The following is a 17,508-nucleotide window of genomic DNA, read 5'->3' on the forward strand; positions in this document are numbered from 1 at the left end:
GCCCCACCGTCTAAGAGCTCGGCGACCTTCCGGGTGGACCCAGAACTCCTCTATGCGCGTGTACCAGTTGCCTTCAAGGGGCACGTACTGTCATTTGACGGATCGGCGAAGACCGAAAAAAACGGTGGCTACGGCAGCTGCTCGTGGATCTTGTGGCGGTTGCCTGAATGGCACATTGAGATCGCTGCGAGTGCGCACCTCCAGTCGACCACGGTGAATATAGCCGAGTACACTGGCATGAACAATGGGGTGACCGCCGCTTTAGAACGCGGGGTCACTGATCTGGTAATCGTAGGTGACTCTCGGCTTGCAATCCAGCAATCCATGGGGGTGATCGCGTGTAAGAAGGAAGCACTCCAAGTCGAGTTGGCACGTCACAAGAAGCTAGTCGAACAGCTGGATTCAGTTCGATATCTCCACGTAGTGCGCCTCTACAACTCGGCGGCCGACTCCCTCGCGACAGAAGCGTTAGAAGCCAAGGCTGGGAAGGTGGTGTTGAACGCCGAGCGGAAGGCCCAATTGAAAACGTTGAATCGAATCCAAGAGATGCTGTATCGAGCTGAAGACTCGACGGAGGAAGCCGAGTTAGAACCCAAGGTCGCAGCGGTGACGCGGAGCCAAGCTCGCCGAGTCCGATTCGAGGACGACCCGGCACCAGTGGAACAAGAAAGGGGTCCACCAGACGAATTCGAGCAAGACAGCAGGCCTCCAAGCGAGAGACGGGCGGTGGAAGGCGAAGCCGAGTTCGGAGGAAGACGAGGAACTCCGGTAAGCCTAGCCGAGCTCCCTGCGGAACTCGGCAAAGCCCGGGAACCAAGCGCTATGGATATCGACCCAGTGCTCGTACAGGCAGAACGCCGCCAAAGAATCGCCAAAGCGCAAGATGAAGAACTGCGGTGGTCGGACCTCAAGGCTTATCTGCGGGGCGACTACGCCCAGTTAACACTCCGCCGAGCTCACAATGCCGGAAAGGTCGCCGAAGAGTTCGTACTCAGTGAAGACAGCCTTCTGTATCGACAAGACAAGGCGAGAAGACCGAACGAACTCGGCGAACTGGGCTTGTCGCTAAGGTTGGTGGTTCCGACGACCATGATTGACGAGATCTTGCAAAATTGCCACAACTCCGTCGAAGGAGGGCATAAAGGAATCGTCAGGACTTACCATAGAGTGCGGGCGGATTATTACTGGATCGGGTTATATGCTGATGTGGTCAAGCATGTCCAAGCCTGTGAAGACTGTAGCACCAGCAAGAGCAAGCCTCACTTGAAAGGATACTCGCCGGGCCACGTGGTCTCAGATAGACCGTTCCACATCGTGTCCATGGATTTCGTGATCCCACTGCCGAAGACTCGGCGGGGAAACACGGCTTTACTGCTATTCCAAGACCATTTCACTGGATTCGTGATCGCGAAGGCTATGAGCGAGACAGGGGCACTTGAGGTCGCCAAGGCGTTCGAGGAGTGCGTGTTCCGGAGGTTCGGAGCCCCGTCACTGATTCGACACGACCGAGACCCAAGGTTCATGAGTGAAGTCTTCCAGAAGTTCTCAGATATGATGCAGTCGAGATCAAGAGCAACGCTGAGTTACAGGCCACAGGCGAACGGCCAGCAAGAGCGGTCAGTGAAGACCATGATACAGACGGTCCGCGTCTACGTGGAAGAGCCGACTGGGACGACGTAGCCGAGAAGCTGGTCCATGCTATCAACAACTCAAGAGATTCGACTCGGCGGGAAACACCGTTCTACTTGGTACACGGCTGGGACGCTAGGTCTACACTCAAGGCTATGACGGAGTCCGTCCGCCAGGGTGGAGGCAACTCGGCGGACTCGGCGGGAGCTGTGGAGTGCCGCCGAGAAGCCAACCGACAGAGAGAAGTAGCATTAGGACTGGCCGCCGGGTTCCAACTAAGGGAGAAAGCCCGGCGAGCGAGGGAACACAACGAAGCACTCAGCCGAGTCGAAAGGAGAGCTGTCCTTGCTAGTGTTTGAGGTGAAACCCAGCGGTGCGATCCAGAAACCGAGTCAGAACAACTCGGCGGAGAAGACAACTCAGCCGGGCGGACAAGAATAGACGGAGGCATTGAATCCGCCGAGTCCTCCGAGTCCGCCGAGCTCTCTGAACCCAGGAAGTCGTTGTTCAAGGAAGGTGACCAAGTGTGGTTGTTCATGGAAAGAGTCAAACCCGGTCTGACCAAGAAGTTCGCCCACCGATGGCATGGGCCGTTCAGAGTAAAAAAAAGTTGAAGAGTTCCCTTACGAGCTAGAACTTCCTGACAAGAGCGGATACCGGTTCCACCCTGTAGTCCACGTATCCAGGCTGAAAGCCGTTACTGGACCCGGCGAGAGACCGTCAACTCGGCTGGTAGCCGAGCTCGCCGAGTCGGACCGACTCGACTTCGATGAGGAACTGCTCCCGGAAGACAGCTGGGAACCGGACGAGGACGCTGACAAGTACGAAGTCGAGGCCATTTTAGAAGACGAGTTACCGCTATCTACAAGCACGGCCAGGACGCAGAGGATGTTCAGAGTGAAGTGGGTCGGCTGCGATGAGCCAACGTGGGAACCACTGTCAAACCTCTCGTGCGGAGGACTTCTCTTTGACTATCTGCAGCAAAAGAAACGTGAAAACCGTCTGCAAATGGTGCAAGTTGCAGATGAGGCTTAAAAGCTATTGCACCAGAAAAATGATGATCCACCGACTCGGCGAAGACCAGCAGGCCGAGACGAGTTGAAGAAGGTTACTGCGTCAAACTACATGTATTGCATGAATTACGAAATGGAAGTTATGGAGAAAGGAAATCACGAGGAGCCGAGCTGGCACATCAAAGCTGAACATCACGGTGTGCTGATGATGTAGTCGAGCCCGCAAGCGAAGCAGCCGCGGCCAATAAATTCATGGAACCACTCGCCGAGCTCGCTATGGTAGCCGAGCTAGCAGGAGCAGCCGAGCTAGCAGCCACCGCCGAGTTCGCCACCCTCGCCGAGCTCGCCGCCATCACTGGACTTGCTGCCGCAGCCGAGCTCGCCGCTGTAGTCGAGCTCACGGGGCCGCCAGAACCGGGAGCGGCCGACGCGGAGACACCAACCGAGCCGGGAGGCAGCACCGACTGACTCGTCGAGTCGAGAGGCCCTTCGGGCGACGCTGGCCCGAAGATGGAATACACCGGCGACGGCCCACACAGGTTGGGTGAGCTGAGCAGGGACCCAGAAGGCGGATCGAGGTCCTCCGCCGACCAGCCGAGTTCTCCGGTTTCACACCCTTGGAAGATGTGGATGCCTGACCGGTTGGATGGGACCGGGGCACTCGACGACATCTGGGGCGGGTCCGCCTCATCCAAGTCCACGTCTTCGCCGACCGAGTCCTCCACCAGACGAGGGTCAACCCCCTTCGACGTGAACACCAAGAACTCGACGTTCCGGGATCTGAAGCACGTGTTGAAAGGGTGGGCCGCCGGATCCGTCAACCACCAAGCTCGCCAAGGCTCGCTGCAATCCACTGATTTCGCTGCCTGACACCAACCCTTGTCCGAGGGCACCCAGGAGAGATTCACCAGTGGGTATAACGGAACGGAAGGCTCGAAGAAAAGCTCGGCGTCCACCTCTGGAGCTGCCAATCCGCCGAGTTCCTTCATCACCGCCGAATGTAGCTCGTCGGGCAGGATAGTCATCAAGCTCCGAAGGGCGTCGCTGCGGCGCTTCCGAGCAGCCTTGTACAAGAGCCAGAGCCCGTACGACTCCGCGATCTCCTCGTAGGTCGAGCCGACATTCTGAGAGGGGTGAAGACCCATCAGGATACTCGACTCGACGAGCCAGTGATTCCGCTCATACAGCGCCACGAAGTACCGGGTTGGATTGTCGACGCCCGAACGCTTGCTGCCAACCGGAGCCGGAATCTCACCGCGAATCTTCACCCAAAGATCACCCAGTCGCTCCATCAAGTTACTCGGCCTAGCCGAGCTAGCGAGTCGAGATCGCGCCTCCTCGAACACCCGCGGAGAGAAGAGAAAAGGGGTGTCAGGAAGGAGGCGGCGGATGCATTGCGCCGGGTGGCCAGGATCGAAGACGTCCGCGAAAGCTCGGATGCCAGCTGGAGAACACTTGGTGGGAGGCACCCGGGGTTTGCCGGTCGAAGTATCCACGGCAATCTGCCCAGTTTGGTGACCGAGGATCGCGTTCCAACACCGGGCAGATCCAAAGTGCAGGAACCGCAGCTCTTTCAGTTGAGCCAACTGCAGAGAGATCCGGGAGTCCCGCGAGACCGCCTGCGCGGCACGAGTCTGCAACACGGTATACGAAATCCGCAGAGCCAGGGGCAACACCAGGTTGGGGTGCACACCAGTGTCCCCCGCTGTGATCCGGGTCCCTGCTGAGCGAGCTGGGGCCAGCCGGAGACGACCAGCCGAGCTAGCAGACCCAGGAGAACTCGGCGGAGCTGGACGAGAATGACTAGCCGAGCTAGCCGACCCAGGGGAACTCGGCGGAGCCGATTTTCTGCTCCGCTTAGCTGACCGAGAGTCATCCGCCGAGTCGAGAGAAGCTCGGCGTTTTGATTTCTTCGACTTGGATCGATGCTTCGACTCGTGCTTGGACTTGCGTTCGTGCTTGTGCCGGTGCCGGTGCTTGTGCTTGTGAACGCGCTTCTTCTTAGACCGTGTGTTTGTTTTCTTGGGATGGGCCGAGTCCGAGTCATCCGACTCGGCGGAGGAGCCCAGTAAGGTCCGACGGGCCGCGTGATACGACTGAGCTTCGCCGGTAGGAGGAGACAGGGTCTTGGAAACAAGGGAACGGAGCGGGATGTCGTCGGAGTCCGGTGAATCCTGACTCCGTGCTTCCTTCTCCTCTGCATCAGCTTCAGCTTTCTCCTCCCACTCGTCGCTAGCAGTCGAGCTCGACCTAGGAACGACTCCGCCGAGTCCATCGCTCCCACCTCCACCATCATCGGAATCCGAAGACCCGTCCGAGATACTCAGCCGGTGAGCCGACGTCCCAGTGGGGTCAACGGAGTTACCGCTGGACGAGTCCTGGGAGTGCAGTCGACCGAGGACGACGTCGTCGGGAGTGTCCAGTTCATGCAGGAGGTGCGCACTGAGGACCCGAGCAGTGGCCGCCTTAACTCGGGCTGGCCGACCGGAGGGCGAAGTCAGCGCGGCGGAGCCAGAAGGCACGGCAGGCCGAGTGGAACTCGATGGAGTACTTGGAGCTTGAGTCAGTACGGTCGACGAAATCGAACTGGATCGGTCGGCCCCACGGACACGAAGCCGCGGCGATGACCGGGGAATCGAACAAGATAATAGCCGGCGTGTCGCCGAAGCCAAAGCCGAAGCAGCAGCCGAGCGACCCGCGCTCCCAACCACGGAAGGGCTCGCCGAGCTGGAAGCGGTCATAGAGACCACCGGAGCCGAGGGGCCGACGCGCGTTGGAGTCGCCGAGCTCGGGACTGGAGCGGAGCTCGCCGACAAGGCAGCCGCCGTTGCAGGTGGAACCACCTGTCCAGCCGACGGGGTACCAGCATCGGAACCAACCGCCGGTGAAAGTGATGGAGAACCCGAGTATGGAACGAGAGGAACCACTGGCTCGGTGAGATCCGGCTCGTCGAAGTCGAGAGCGGAGTCGTTGGCTGAACCAGCTTCACCGAGGTCGCCGGCTCGGACGTCCGCCGAGCTCGAGGAAGAGACGCTCGGCAGACCAAGCTCTTGGGTAACTTCGTCGAGCAAGGCAACAGCCTCCTCGTGCCCAGGCTCGCCAGGAAGGGGACAGGCGTAAGGCTGAGGAGGCGGTACGTGCTCTTTCCGCCGGGGCCCCGCAGCAGTCAGCGACTTGGGATTCGCGAGTCGGCGAAGCCGCTCAGCTGGCGTCAAAGTGTCCAGCCGAGCTCGATGAAGATGATCCACCGACTTACTCCGCCGGAGCCTCGACGAGCGGGTCGACTGAGCTGACCCTGCGGCAGATGCAGATGCAGGCGCCACGGAGCAACTCGGCGGACACACTGGAGAAGATGGGCGAGTCGAGACGCCAAGAAACGACGAGCTCGACGAAACCACCGAAGTCGGCGGAGTCGCTGACGACCCATCTTGGCGAGGATGAATGATCAACTCGACCGATCGAGTCTCTCCGGCGGGGATGTCCATCACCTCCGGGAACCTCGCCGCTAACACCCTACACAAGCGCGCATTCAGCTGCAGCTCGGCGGGGTCGAGCCCTGGTACATCCAGACCGGCACCAGCAGCTGCAGCCATGTGAGGGTCGTGCATGGGCAGAAACCCCTGGCGGGCGATGATCCTCTTCTGGTTCAGGATGACCCGGCGCTGGTCGGCGATGGTGGCCTGAGCGTGACGGAGAGGCTGAGAGTCCCCAGACGAGAGGAGCCGAGCTGACTCGGTGAGCTGCTCGAAGTGTTTTGCCGCCACCCCTTGCAAGGTAGCGTACTCAGCGTCCCGCGCCGAGATGGCGTTAACGAGACGCGCGATCTCGGCGTCGCGCTCCCTGACTTGTGCCCGGAAGGCCTCAGCGTGGGCAAAAGCAGCAGCCACCTTCTTTGACTGGTCCTCGCGGGCAGTCTTGAGGGAGGCCTCGGTCGCAGCCAGAGACTTACGGAGGGAAGTCATAAATGGAGCCAACTTCTTAGCCTCCCGCTCCCAAAGAGCACGTTCGCGCTCGGCGGCCTCCAGCTTGTCCCGGAGCTCGGCGTTCTCCACAGCCAGTGAGTCTAAACGCCGAGATAAATGGGTGTTGACGGACTCGGCGGTGCTCAGCTCGACCCGGAGAGCGGCCACGTCGTTCGCGGAACTCGGCGTAGGTTGCTGGCCCTGAAGAACGTCCGTGACCTCGGCAAGAGAAGAAGCGGAGAGGAGAGCACGTCGCCCCGCCGGGTCTATGGCAGGAGGAGGCCGAGTCGAGATGAACGCCAGGAGTCGGGCGAGAGCAGCGTTCTCCTCCTGACGGTTAGCCGACTCGGCCCGCACCAGCGCCTCAAGGGAGCTTAGGCTCGCTTGCTCCGCCGAGTTCGACCGGCCAACACCGGCGGCGCCCGAAGTGGTGTCGCCATGCGAACTCGGCGGACGAAGGGGAGAGGTGCGAGAAGCCGGACCAGACTCCCGGTCGAACTCCAGGGAGTTGGTCAGATCGATGAGCGAGCCATCTCGCTCACCGCTGACCCCTGAAGCCCGGGACGGCCGACCAAGCGACTCGGCGGACCTCACCACACCTAGAGGCGGTTGTGGATTTGGAACACTTGGTGATGAAGCCTGGAGAAAGGGGGAGCAAGCTGGTCAGTACCTGAGAACCGCCAAGTACTAAACGAGGAAGCAACTTACCGAGGAGGCAGTGGGCTCGTCGCGACTCGGCATGACGATGGAAGAATGACGAGACCGTTGGGTTTGGAGCCGAAGAGAAAGGTTGACCCAGAGTGATGATCAAGTCCTTCACCACCTCGGCTCGGAACGTGACCGGGGCAGTAGTGGTGTAGGGAACACCAGATTTCGTGGAGCACTCGAAGTTAAGGCGGAACAAGGTACCAGGACGACCGGGAAAACGGCGCCGACGGTACTACTCGGCTGGATGGTACACTGTGCCAGTCCGCCGAGCTCGCCGAGCTCGCAGGCTTCACGGGCGCACCGCGGCCGACTGAATGGGAATCAAGAGCACCGGAGACCAGGGACGGGTGGCGCCACGCAAGGAGAAGACGCACGTACGACGGGCCGAGTGCGGGGACGCTAGGAGACGCTCAGCCGAGTTCAAGGCAGTTTCCAGGCCTTGAGCTCGGCTAAACAGAGCCGCCGACCGCCCAGACGACGCGGTGCACGGCCAGAAGGCGCACAAGAGGACCAAGCGTGGGCCCCGGCGAGCCCAGCAGCACTCAGCCGAGTCGGCGAGACCTCCCTGTCGAGCTCGCCGGGTTATCCGGACAACTTATCCGGCTCCGCCGAGTTCGAAGCGTCGCTGAGAGGGTGAAGGGTCGGCCGAGATCCGAAACCACTCCATTTCACTTGATATTTGTATAGGACCTTAGGAATAGTGGAGGCGCCCTTTCAGGGCGCCCAGGAGACTCTAAGAACAAAGAGAGCAGAATTTTCTAGGCCCACAACACGTGCACACTTTCCGGTAAGTCCCTGCACGGGGTCGGATTATGCCTGCCGTCGGTACCCGAGAGGCATAGCTTGTAGGGTACTCGACTGGCAGCGCCAAGAGATTAGGTCGGCCCGGGATTGGGCGTTGGGTGCTCGCCAAGTGCGAAAGAAAAGTCTCGCTAACTCAGCGAGCCGGTACGCCGGACAGCCCGGGTGCCGTTACTCTTCAAGTCGGGTTGCTTCTGCCCCGGCGGCCTGTAAAAGCGCTAGCGCGCCGCCGTCCATCCTTTGGTGGAGGGCACAGGAGTTTGTGAACGGAGTCCGCTAGCTCGGCGGATCTCCGGAAGAGTGGACCTTGGTTGGCAGGTGTCGGCGAGAGGCGAGACACCCGCTGTCCCGGTTGGACCGAACCGCGAGGGGACAACCCCTGCGCAGGCCAACAAGCGCCGACCTAACTCGGCGATTGTTGTGGTTTGTGCTGGAGATCCACATCTGACGATATTTGTGTGTTCTGCAACACCACAGGGTAGTCCGCGCGTGCAACATGCGTTGCAGGCGTATTGGAGCTCTCCATGGGCACCTCCGTGCTCATGGGGTTCTCGGCTCCGCGTTCGTACACCCTGTACGAACGCCACGTAGTCGGTCGTTGGACGGACTACAAAGTGCTACCAGGTGTAGCAGGCCTACTTTAGCTTACACGTCGCGCTACGTGTATGAGGAAGGGTAGGAGTTTATTAATAATTTGAATTAAGTATACTTGAGTCCACAAGGGTAATATAAATCAAATAAAACACCAAGTAGCTAGTTTAAGGTAAAATGAGAACTGTATTGTTTGTAAATTGGTCTTCCTCCAAAATCTGCTAAAACTGTTTATCATCTATGAAAGGGGTTTACAGCGGCTGGCTGTCAGAGCCCCGCCAATATGCACGTCTCTAATTGGTAGAAAGATGCTGCTTTCTACCAATAGGATCTTTGGGTAGGTGTGGACCACTCATTGCGGTGGCCCACTTCAATGTATCCATTGGTGTGACTTACACCAAAGTGAGGAAGTATCAAAAACTTTTAACAGATATCCTATCTGTTAAAAGCACAAGTGGCTTGTAGCCACTTTAGCGTATATCCCCGTTACATTCTATCAACCTCATCCATAATATGGGCATCGGTGACGTCGTCAATGGAAATGTGCCAACGAAGGAGGCACCACATGCGCAGTAGCCCCTCGTCGAACGTGTTCTTGACCGGCACGATGAGATCGCCCGTGCTTTCCTTGGCGTGGCTCCGGATCGTCTCCTCGTACTCTCGGCGCTCCCTACGCCACTTCATTTCTGGCTAGTCATCAGATTTACGTTATGCTCCGCTTGCGTTTCGTTATGCACACGATTTGTTCTCTGGATTTTAATCCAGAGTTGTTGGGGCGATCCCAAAACCCCTCCCAATTTTGAAATGATAGCACCACAACAGATTTATATCTGCATTATTCCGTTGCTATCATTTCACACCAAAACTGAATGCTCAATACACATCCAACACAATGATGGTCACCAAACACACTCATACGAGCAACAACTAGAAATACCTACAATATTGCATACTATAATATTCCATATTACTTAGCTCCAGCTCACAGTCCTGTCGTAGTTAGTTTCGGTGCAATGATAGCACGCGGAGCTAACGTGGGCGCATGGTTTCTCTCCCATCCAACGGGAACTAGCTCACTTTCACCTTTGCGACAAAAAGCACACAGGACAAGACCTACTCTCACCGCTGTGGCTGATGCTTCAACGCATTCGAGAGCTTCGCGCGCAGGAGATCCAAACCCTTGACTGTATCGAATAGACCCCGGCCGGAACCAAAACGCCAGGTACACGAGCGCTAGCATCGTGGGGATCTCGATGAACGCGCCCACAACACTCATCTGCGCTGGGTCCGACTTGAGTCCGAACGACGCAATGGCCACCGCCAGCGCCAGTTCGAATTTGTTGCTGGCAGCTGTGAACGACAGCGTCACGGCTTGCTCGTACGTGGTCCCGAGCCACCAGCCCATCAGGAAGGAGACCACGAACATGAAGTAGATGAGCAGCGGCACGGCGGCGTAGATAACCCAGGTTGGACGAGATGCGCGTGCTCTGCGAGGCGAACAGCACGATGATCGTGAAGAGCAGCGCCTTGAGCGTGAGCACGCCGATGCGCGGCGTGAAGTTGTCGAAGTACCAGGTGGCACCCTTGGCCTTGGTGACCGCGTACCATGTGAGCAGCGTCGTCACGAACGACGCGCTCACGTAGATGCCGCCGTTCTTGGCGACCTCGCACATGGCGACGTGGATTTCGGCGCTCGAATCGATGCCCAGGTGGCTCGGGAGCAGAGGTCCGCGAATACAGTATGATATTGAATTGGATCCACCGTCTGCCACTCATAAAAACTGCAATTTCAAGCTAAACAATAATAAAAATTGGTACAGAAATGATACAACTGCTATCACTTTACAGAGGGATACTGCAGTTGAGATCGCAATTTTCACAATCTATTGGTGCTAGCTGGCAGTTGAATGTCCTCATCAACAGGTTCAGGGAACCCCAGGCGGCGCAAAACTGTCCTGATCTCGTCACTATCAAGATTAAAAACTCGGTTGATCGGCGATAGAGGTGCTGGTAGTGTTGCCATACGAGCAGCTCAAACGGGGGGGGGGGGGGGGGGGGGGGGCTGATCGCACTGCGCCATAAAATGAGAAGGGTCTCACGAAGATGGCGCCATTCGTCATGGACATCGCGGTCACACGGGAACATCAGCAGCTTCCACCCCAGGGAGCATCGGAAATCTGGAGCCTATGGTTCTGCCACAACACCTACACTCGACGAAACAATGCGTAGTAGCCTCTATAGCCCGGCAGCCAGGGCGCACACAGTGTTGCGCCAGCGGTGATACTGCACTCAAGTGACCCTAGCATATAGACTGGAGGTTTATTGGCTAGATTCTGGGGCACTTTTTACAAATTTATTGTCAATAATTGGGTCAATGTTATATTGTATTGAGACCAGTAATAAAAATATATTGAAAAAAAAACTGATTATTTATTGTATTGCACTATTTTTTCCGACCTCTGCTCGGGAGGTCGTTGATGAAGAGGCCCGCGGAAGGCGAGTAGAGTCCAATGGTGAGTACAGAGTTCATGACCACAATAGCGGCGCAGTACTCAGCGTCTCCGCCCGCGAAGCTGTTCCAGACCACGACCATGGCAATGCAGCGCGCGCAGCCCACGAGGCTGAGCCCCGTCATGTAGCCAATGTCGCCGCTGAAGAAGGCCGACGAGAGGAAGGACACGACGAAGGGCCCGACCACCCAGTTCTGCACCATCGTGACCAGCACCAGGTTCCAGCGCACCTTGGTGAGAGACGGGTACATCATGACGAGCAGCCCCACGGCCACGAGCACGTTGGTGCTACCCACAGCGAACTATCCACAGGTATGTCGAAAGCGTGAAATTACCATACTGACTATTTGCAGCTGAAGGTCTCAGGGCGAAGCGGAGGTCTACAATTACTTTAATCACCACATAAATTTTAAATATAAAAGTTGAAAAACTGACTTGTAAATCCAGAGCTTCCCCGTGCAATGCACGGCATTGTCGTCGCAGTCATCACGTTTGCCGTTATTGACTGCGACCAGTTGGTGCTGAAGCTGCTAGCTTGGACAGACTGGAGATTTCCTCCACTACAGAAAAGTGTTAAGCAAGATTGTATTAGTCTTAACACAGTGGAATCAGAGCTAGTAGCCGCTAGTGACGGTGTAAGAGAGGCAATGTGGTTACGACTACTATTGGTTGAATTGGGTTACGGCCAAGTACTACCGACACAGTGTTGGTGTGATAATACAGCCGCAATTAGTAGAATAAAAGACCCATGTAGTCATTCGTCGACTAAACACATTAATATCAAGCATTTGTATGCCCGTGATAAACATGAAGAGAAAAGTATTAGTGTTACCTACTGTAATACTAACACTATGCGTTAACAAAGCCACTAAGTCAAGGCCAGTTTGAAAAACTCCGCTTTATGATGGGCGTAAAGAACTGTCACGCGTAAGTTACCGATTGACTACGCTTAGGCAAATATAATACTTTACACCACAAATAACTGTTGATCAAACACAAATAAAGTTGAACTTTGTGCCATAAGCAATTATTAACAAGCCAGAAGTAAAAGAAACGCGTTCAATAAGTTTTTCAACATAAGAACGATAAAAGTACAAGAGGAAGGGTTAAAGTTAACAAGAAAGGAAGCATTTTGCCGCATAATTATTATTTAAGGTCAGATAAGGGCTAAATCCTCATTTTTTAAGTGTTACCTAACCCTAGCTTTGAATTTCTTGCCGGTCTGGGCTGCAAGCCCCGCACTCTTGAGTACATTTTACTCAAATTAAAGTTAATTTTCACTATCCAGAAATTTTAATTTTGGGTATGCGACACGAAATAATCTGAGTACAGAGGTTGAAGTCGACTGGTCAGGAAATCGTTTGAAGGGCGCGCTGGCATCTTTAGTGGGAGTGTTGCGCCAAATTGACTTGACCTTGGTATGGTAAAATACGGAGATACGATAGACCACTTAGATCTATTTTATATGGTCTGATTGGATAATACAACGGGCAACTATGGGCCATTCAACCGTAGGAAAGAAGCCAGCGCTACGGTGGCAGCAAGGATGAGCCGAGGGATGTGAGGGAAGCAGTCGATTTATTTGCAATCACTTCCAAACTGACGGCCAACTACAACTATTGCACGTAACAAGATTGCTCTGTAGATGAACAGAAATGAAGCCTTGTCGCACCGCAGCTTCTTCTTGAACCAATGTGTGTGCTTGGCATGCAAAGCTTGCTCGAAGGTCGTCGAGCTAAATGTTGAGGTGTGCTTTGGAGGCCCAAGAAGGCTGCGCTGGTCCGCAACCGAGATGATAGCAGCGGCGGCACAGGCAATAACAACAGCACATATTGCAACTGTTTCACTATCCATCGCTAGCACAATAATTCTCTGGCTGGCAGTACCAACCTGGCACACGTCGCGCTGGCGTTCCAGGAAGTTGTGTTACTGGTCCAAATGGGTACCGTGTACCAAAACCGTTAGCCAATTGAAAGGCTTGAAATTGCCCAGCGCGGAGCACGTTCTTCACTTGGACCAGGGCCTGATGCGATGGAGTTTCTTTCCAGGATACCGGGTTTTGTCTACCGTTGTGTTCTGGAGGGATCAATCAGGACCAATATATGGTAGGCTGGTTTCCGTCTGGATGACATCCAGTGGATGGAGGTAGAAGTCGAGAATCCTGTCTGCGAGGGCTGGCAGTCCGACGTCGATTGCCGCTGCAAAAGCCCCTACTACTGTAGGTCCCACCAGAACCCAAGCACAAATTCGACGCCGCTCGAATGTCCCACCAAAATATCTCGAGCCAGCGAAGCTGTGACTTGGTGTAGCTGTAGCCCAGTTGAAAGTTACGCTTCTCGATATGCTGCACCAGCGTTGTTTTTAAATTTTAATCTTTACTACGCAGCTTGAAAGCCCACGCGTGGGATCGGCAAATATCCCACGGGTGGGCTTAAGCGGATTAGTTAAATGCAAAAGAAAATGTATTAGAGAGAGTTTTTAGAGACTACTAGTTAGCCCAATGTAGTGTTTAAATGGAGCGAGTGGCAGTCCCGACGTGTCTTCAGGCCACAAACACCAACGAAATTGTTCTGCAGTGGGTCCGAGCACCCAGAGCAGTAAAACGAGGCCTTCCGCCCGCAAATACTGCATTTGCGCTGAGCACGCAAGATTGTTCCGCTAAGACGCTTGTACTGGGGGAGCGTGCTGAATGCATAGAGTGTGTGAGTTGGTGGCGCTACGTCGTCACGGAAATCAGCAGCAGTAGTGACCCTCGTCGAGCGGTGCATTACAAAGTCATTGAAGACCAGTTGATATGCCAATGGAGAGATGAAGGTGTTGAAGTCGACAATAGCCGATTCTAAGAACCCAGATTCGACTGCTTCATACTGATAGGCACGGAAAGCGTCCACTACCGCCATGCCAAACACAGTAGCGAGCACACCGTGCTGCCACTGCATTGTGTGCTAAGTTCGTTCCATCTCGAGGCTACCCTGTCGAAGATGATCGTGAACATCAATCACCGAGAACTTCGAGAAGAAGAGCTCCACCATTTGCGGGCGCTGGATACGTCGATCGTACTATATAGTTTTCAGCTGGTCGTTGTCTAGGATGAGCTTGTGTCGACGGCGAACGCTGTCATTGCCAGGAAATGACGTTCCGCGGTTTGAGATGGGGCGCTTCGCTTTGCGGTCAGCCCAACAGAGAGCATACATCGTGGTGCCTTTAGGAGTTTTGCTCTGTAGCATCTTAAATGACCCGGGAGCGGGCTCAGTGCCAAACCACTCCGTCATATATTTTTTCGGATACTCCCGAGATGCTGTTTTGACCATTCCCATGAAGTAAAGGCCGCACAGATTTTCAAGTTGCACAAGGGTTTTAACCGAAGCAAACGCACTGTCTGCAACAACGGTACGCCCGCTACCTTTGTAAACTTCAGAAAGCCGAAGTACAATCGCTGTGCCCTCACCAAACAACGCGTGGTATGGCTTCTGACGTTGGCGCTCAGCTCCCTCCATCAAATCTAGTCCCAATAGCACGCCCGAATCACCATCAGCTATAGCTTTGAGTTCAGCACCCACGCCTTCTGGCTTTCTTGGGATTTTTGTTTTGTGAGGTATGCCATCGTGGCAGTATTTACCCTCTTTTCCGTGCCAGACGCTCATGCACTCGTCCACGCAAATAATCTCCCCGGGTGATACTACATCGCGACGGCGTGAATTAAATCCATCTATCAGCGGCCTAATAGATTTCCATGGGTCATCTGACGGTACATCATCGGAAAAAGAGAGCGCGGCCGAAATATTTTCAAAGGCATGTCGGATAATGCAGTAGCGCTCGCCAAAGTTAACGGCTGTGCCAACCATGCCCTCAGGGACTGCTTTTTCCCAGTAGGTCCGCAAGGGACCGCGTCGAGGCTCGACTGTCATCGCAAGACGAACTCCTAGAAAGCGAAACAAGTCGCTTTCAGCAATTGGGCACTGCTTACGCTCCACCAACCTGGCATTCGTGTGCTGTAGAGTTGTTTGTATAGTCGACCACGGGTACATCAAGCAGCAATATTTGGCGAAGGTTTTTTTCTCCTAACGCTAGCGTCGATGGCCAACGAAAAAAAGTTTTGCGCTTGCGTTGCAGCGTTGCAGGGTCGACAAGAAGGTCGGAGCAAAATTCCCAGATGCGGTTGTGGGCAAGTACTTTTCCGTCGTTAGAAATACCAGAGACCATCGTAGACGTAACATCTACGCTATCTTCTTCATCTTCCTCCTCCTCTGAAGACGATTCCGACTCAGAAGATGACCAGTCACCCGAGCCAAGCCCCGAATCAGCACCAGCTAACAGTAAAGCGGTAATCGACTCTAGAGACGCCGTAGGCTGGTTCCGCGTGGCTGCATCGCTATTGAGGGGCTGTAGTAGCTGTATTGCACGCGCCGACACTGCCTGTACTGATCCATCGCCCCACTGAACGCTGTACCATGGCTGGCGTTTGCTGTTGTCGATCGACAGAACGACACCCTCCTTGCCCAGTGTCCCTTTAGACTTTCCTTGAACACGATTTCCCATAGCGAGTTTTACATTGAAGACAGCTTCGTTTGTGACCGAAAAAAAGCGCTGGATAGCTCAGACCTTCCTCTCTATTTTTAAACGAACTACGTACACTAGGTATTTGCAGTAGCTTCTAAACAAATATTTATAGGTGGGCTCTGTGGGGAGTAAAGGTTAAACTGTTTCCGTCCGCAACAATATTGTCAAAATATCGAGGTGTCCATTTCTAGCCGCTGACTGGATATTTTTTTGCGTGATCTGCCCACAATGGCGATACCGATACTGTCGCCCGCGGTAAAAAGAAATGTTGAGCAATGTGGACACACACACCGATTTGCCGTTCGTAGCTGCGACCACATGTCGGAACCCGGTCCCGGACGCGGTACGTAAGGTAAATCACACAGACAAATCGGTGAAATCCACAGATTGTGAAAATATGGGACAAGTAGTGCTGTTAATAGTAGACGGTAGTGAGCGGTTGCGAGGAGCGTAGTCGCAGCAAACCCGCGCGGGGTGCCCGCGAAGCAGGACCGCGCGGTATTTGCGGAATCGGGTCCAGCGACGAGCATTCCAGCGAACGGACCCGTTGCCGCAACTCGGAGTTATTTTTTCTACTGCGGGGGTCTGGGGGTGCAACCCCCAGCATGCTTTCAATAGTGGGCGGTGGAAGGTATATCGGTATTTCTGTGCGGTCCCCTGGATCTGTGGATTTACCTGTTCTGTCTGTGCGATTCCATCGCTCTCGTCCCGGAATGGGTTGGATAGCCACAGGTACCCCACCAGACCAAGTCTCTAGCCTGGTGTGTGGGCTCCGGTGGCATAAATCTCTCAGCAGGTATTGCGCTCATGTACTTGATTCACTAGATTCGTTCGCGCACGCTTGACGCTCTCCGATGAGGTAGCGTCGGAGCTTTCACTCTTTCTCGCATCGGCCATGATACCGTGAATTGGCAATTAGGTTTTGTATAAAACGCGCATGTCTAAGCCTTCGCCTCGCAGAATAGATTACTCGGATATCCGTAAGTTATGGATGGGAATCTATTCTCGATACCGAACGGATATCAGGAGTATGCAATACTGGGCCAAGGCGAAAAAGCCGCTACATTCAGTTATGCTCTTGAGTAAGCTTAACTTAGTTTTAAGTATCGGAAGTTAGTTTGGGTTGTAGATATAAGCAATGGAGTCATTTTGGGTCAGAATGACCCACCCATTACCTCTGGATCCAAAAACCAGAATATATCATTATACATGAGAGGAGCTGTTGTACGCCCACAGCGCACAACAGCCCCTATCTCGCGTGAAGTGCACTAAGTGAAGTGCTGAGTGAATTGCACACTGCGAAGGGATCCAATGTAACGGGGTTACACGCACAAGTGGCTGCAAGCCACTTGTGAATTTAACAGATAGGTTATCTGTTAAAAGTTTTGGATGCTTCCTCACCTTGGTGTAAGACACACCAATGGATACATTGAAGTGGACCACCACAATGAGTGGTCCACACATACCCAAAGATCTTATTGGTAGAAAGCAGCACATTTCTACCAATCAGAGTCATGCATATTAGCGGGGCTCTGACAGCCAGCCGCTGTCAACCCTTTCATAGATGATAATCAGTTTTTAGCAGATTTTAGAGGAAGCTCAATTTACACACAATACAGTTCTCATTTTACCTTAAACTAGCTACTTGGAGTCTTGTCTAAGTTAACTTATATTTGTGTATTCAAATATAATTAACCTAAGTAATTACTAAGTACTTACACTTCCTCATACACG

General features: G+C 54.4%; 2 protein-coding genes across 2 annotated transcripts in view; both read right to left on the reverse strand.

Annotated features, from left to right (window-relative positions):
* Positions 1-9,190: 9,190 nt before the first annotated feature.
* Positions 9,191-10,377, reverse strand: IUM83_06479 (arsenical-resistance protein; the record flags this gene model as incomplete). The annotated part of the gene is made up of 3 exons (XM_067930690.1): positions 9,191-9,394; positions 9,828-10,054; positions 10,152-10,377. The coding sequence occupies 3 exons, from the start codon at positions 10,375-10,377 to the stop codon at positions 9,191-9,193; spliced, it is 657 nt and encodes a 218-aa protein (XP_067789805.1).
* A 770-nt stretch (positions 10,378-11,147) lies between these two features.
* The window catches only part of IUM83_06480 (DEAD/DEAH box RNA helicase), a gene marked incomplete at both ends in the record, with an annotated part of 37,940 nt that continues 31,579 nt past the window's right edge, over positions 11,148-17,508 (reverse strand). The window contains one exon of the mRNA XM_067930691.1: positions 11,148-11,516. Within this exon, the coding sequence (XP_067789676.1) occupies positions 11,148-11,516 (369 nt within the window). The remainder of the gene's footprint in view (positions 11,517-17,508) is intronic.

This window comes from Phytophthora cinnamomi (assembly GCF_018691715.1).
Source record: "Phytophthora cinnamomi strain GKB4 chromosome Unknown Contig50, whole genome shotgun sequence".
NCBI classification, from domain to species: domain Eukaryota; phylum Oomycota; class Peronosporomycetes; order Peronosporales; family Peronosporaceae; genus Phytophthora; species Phytophthora cinnamomi.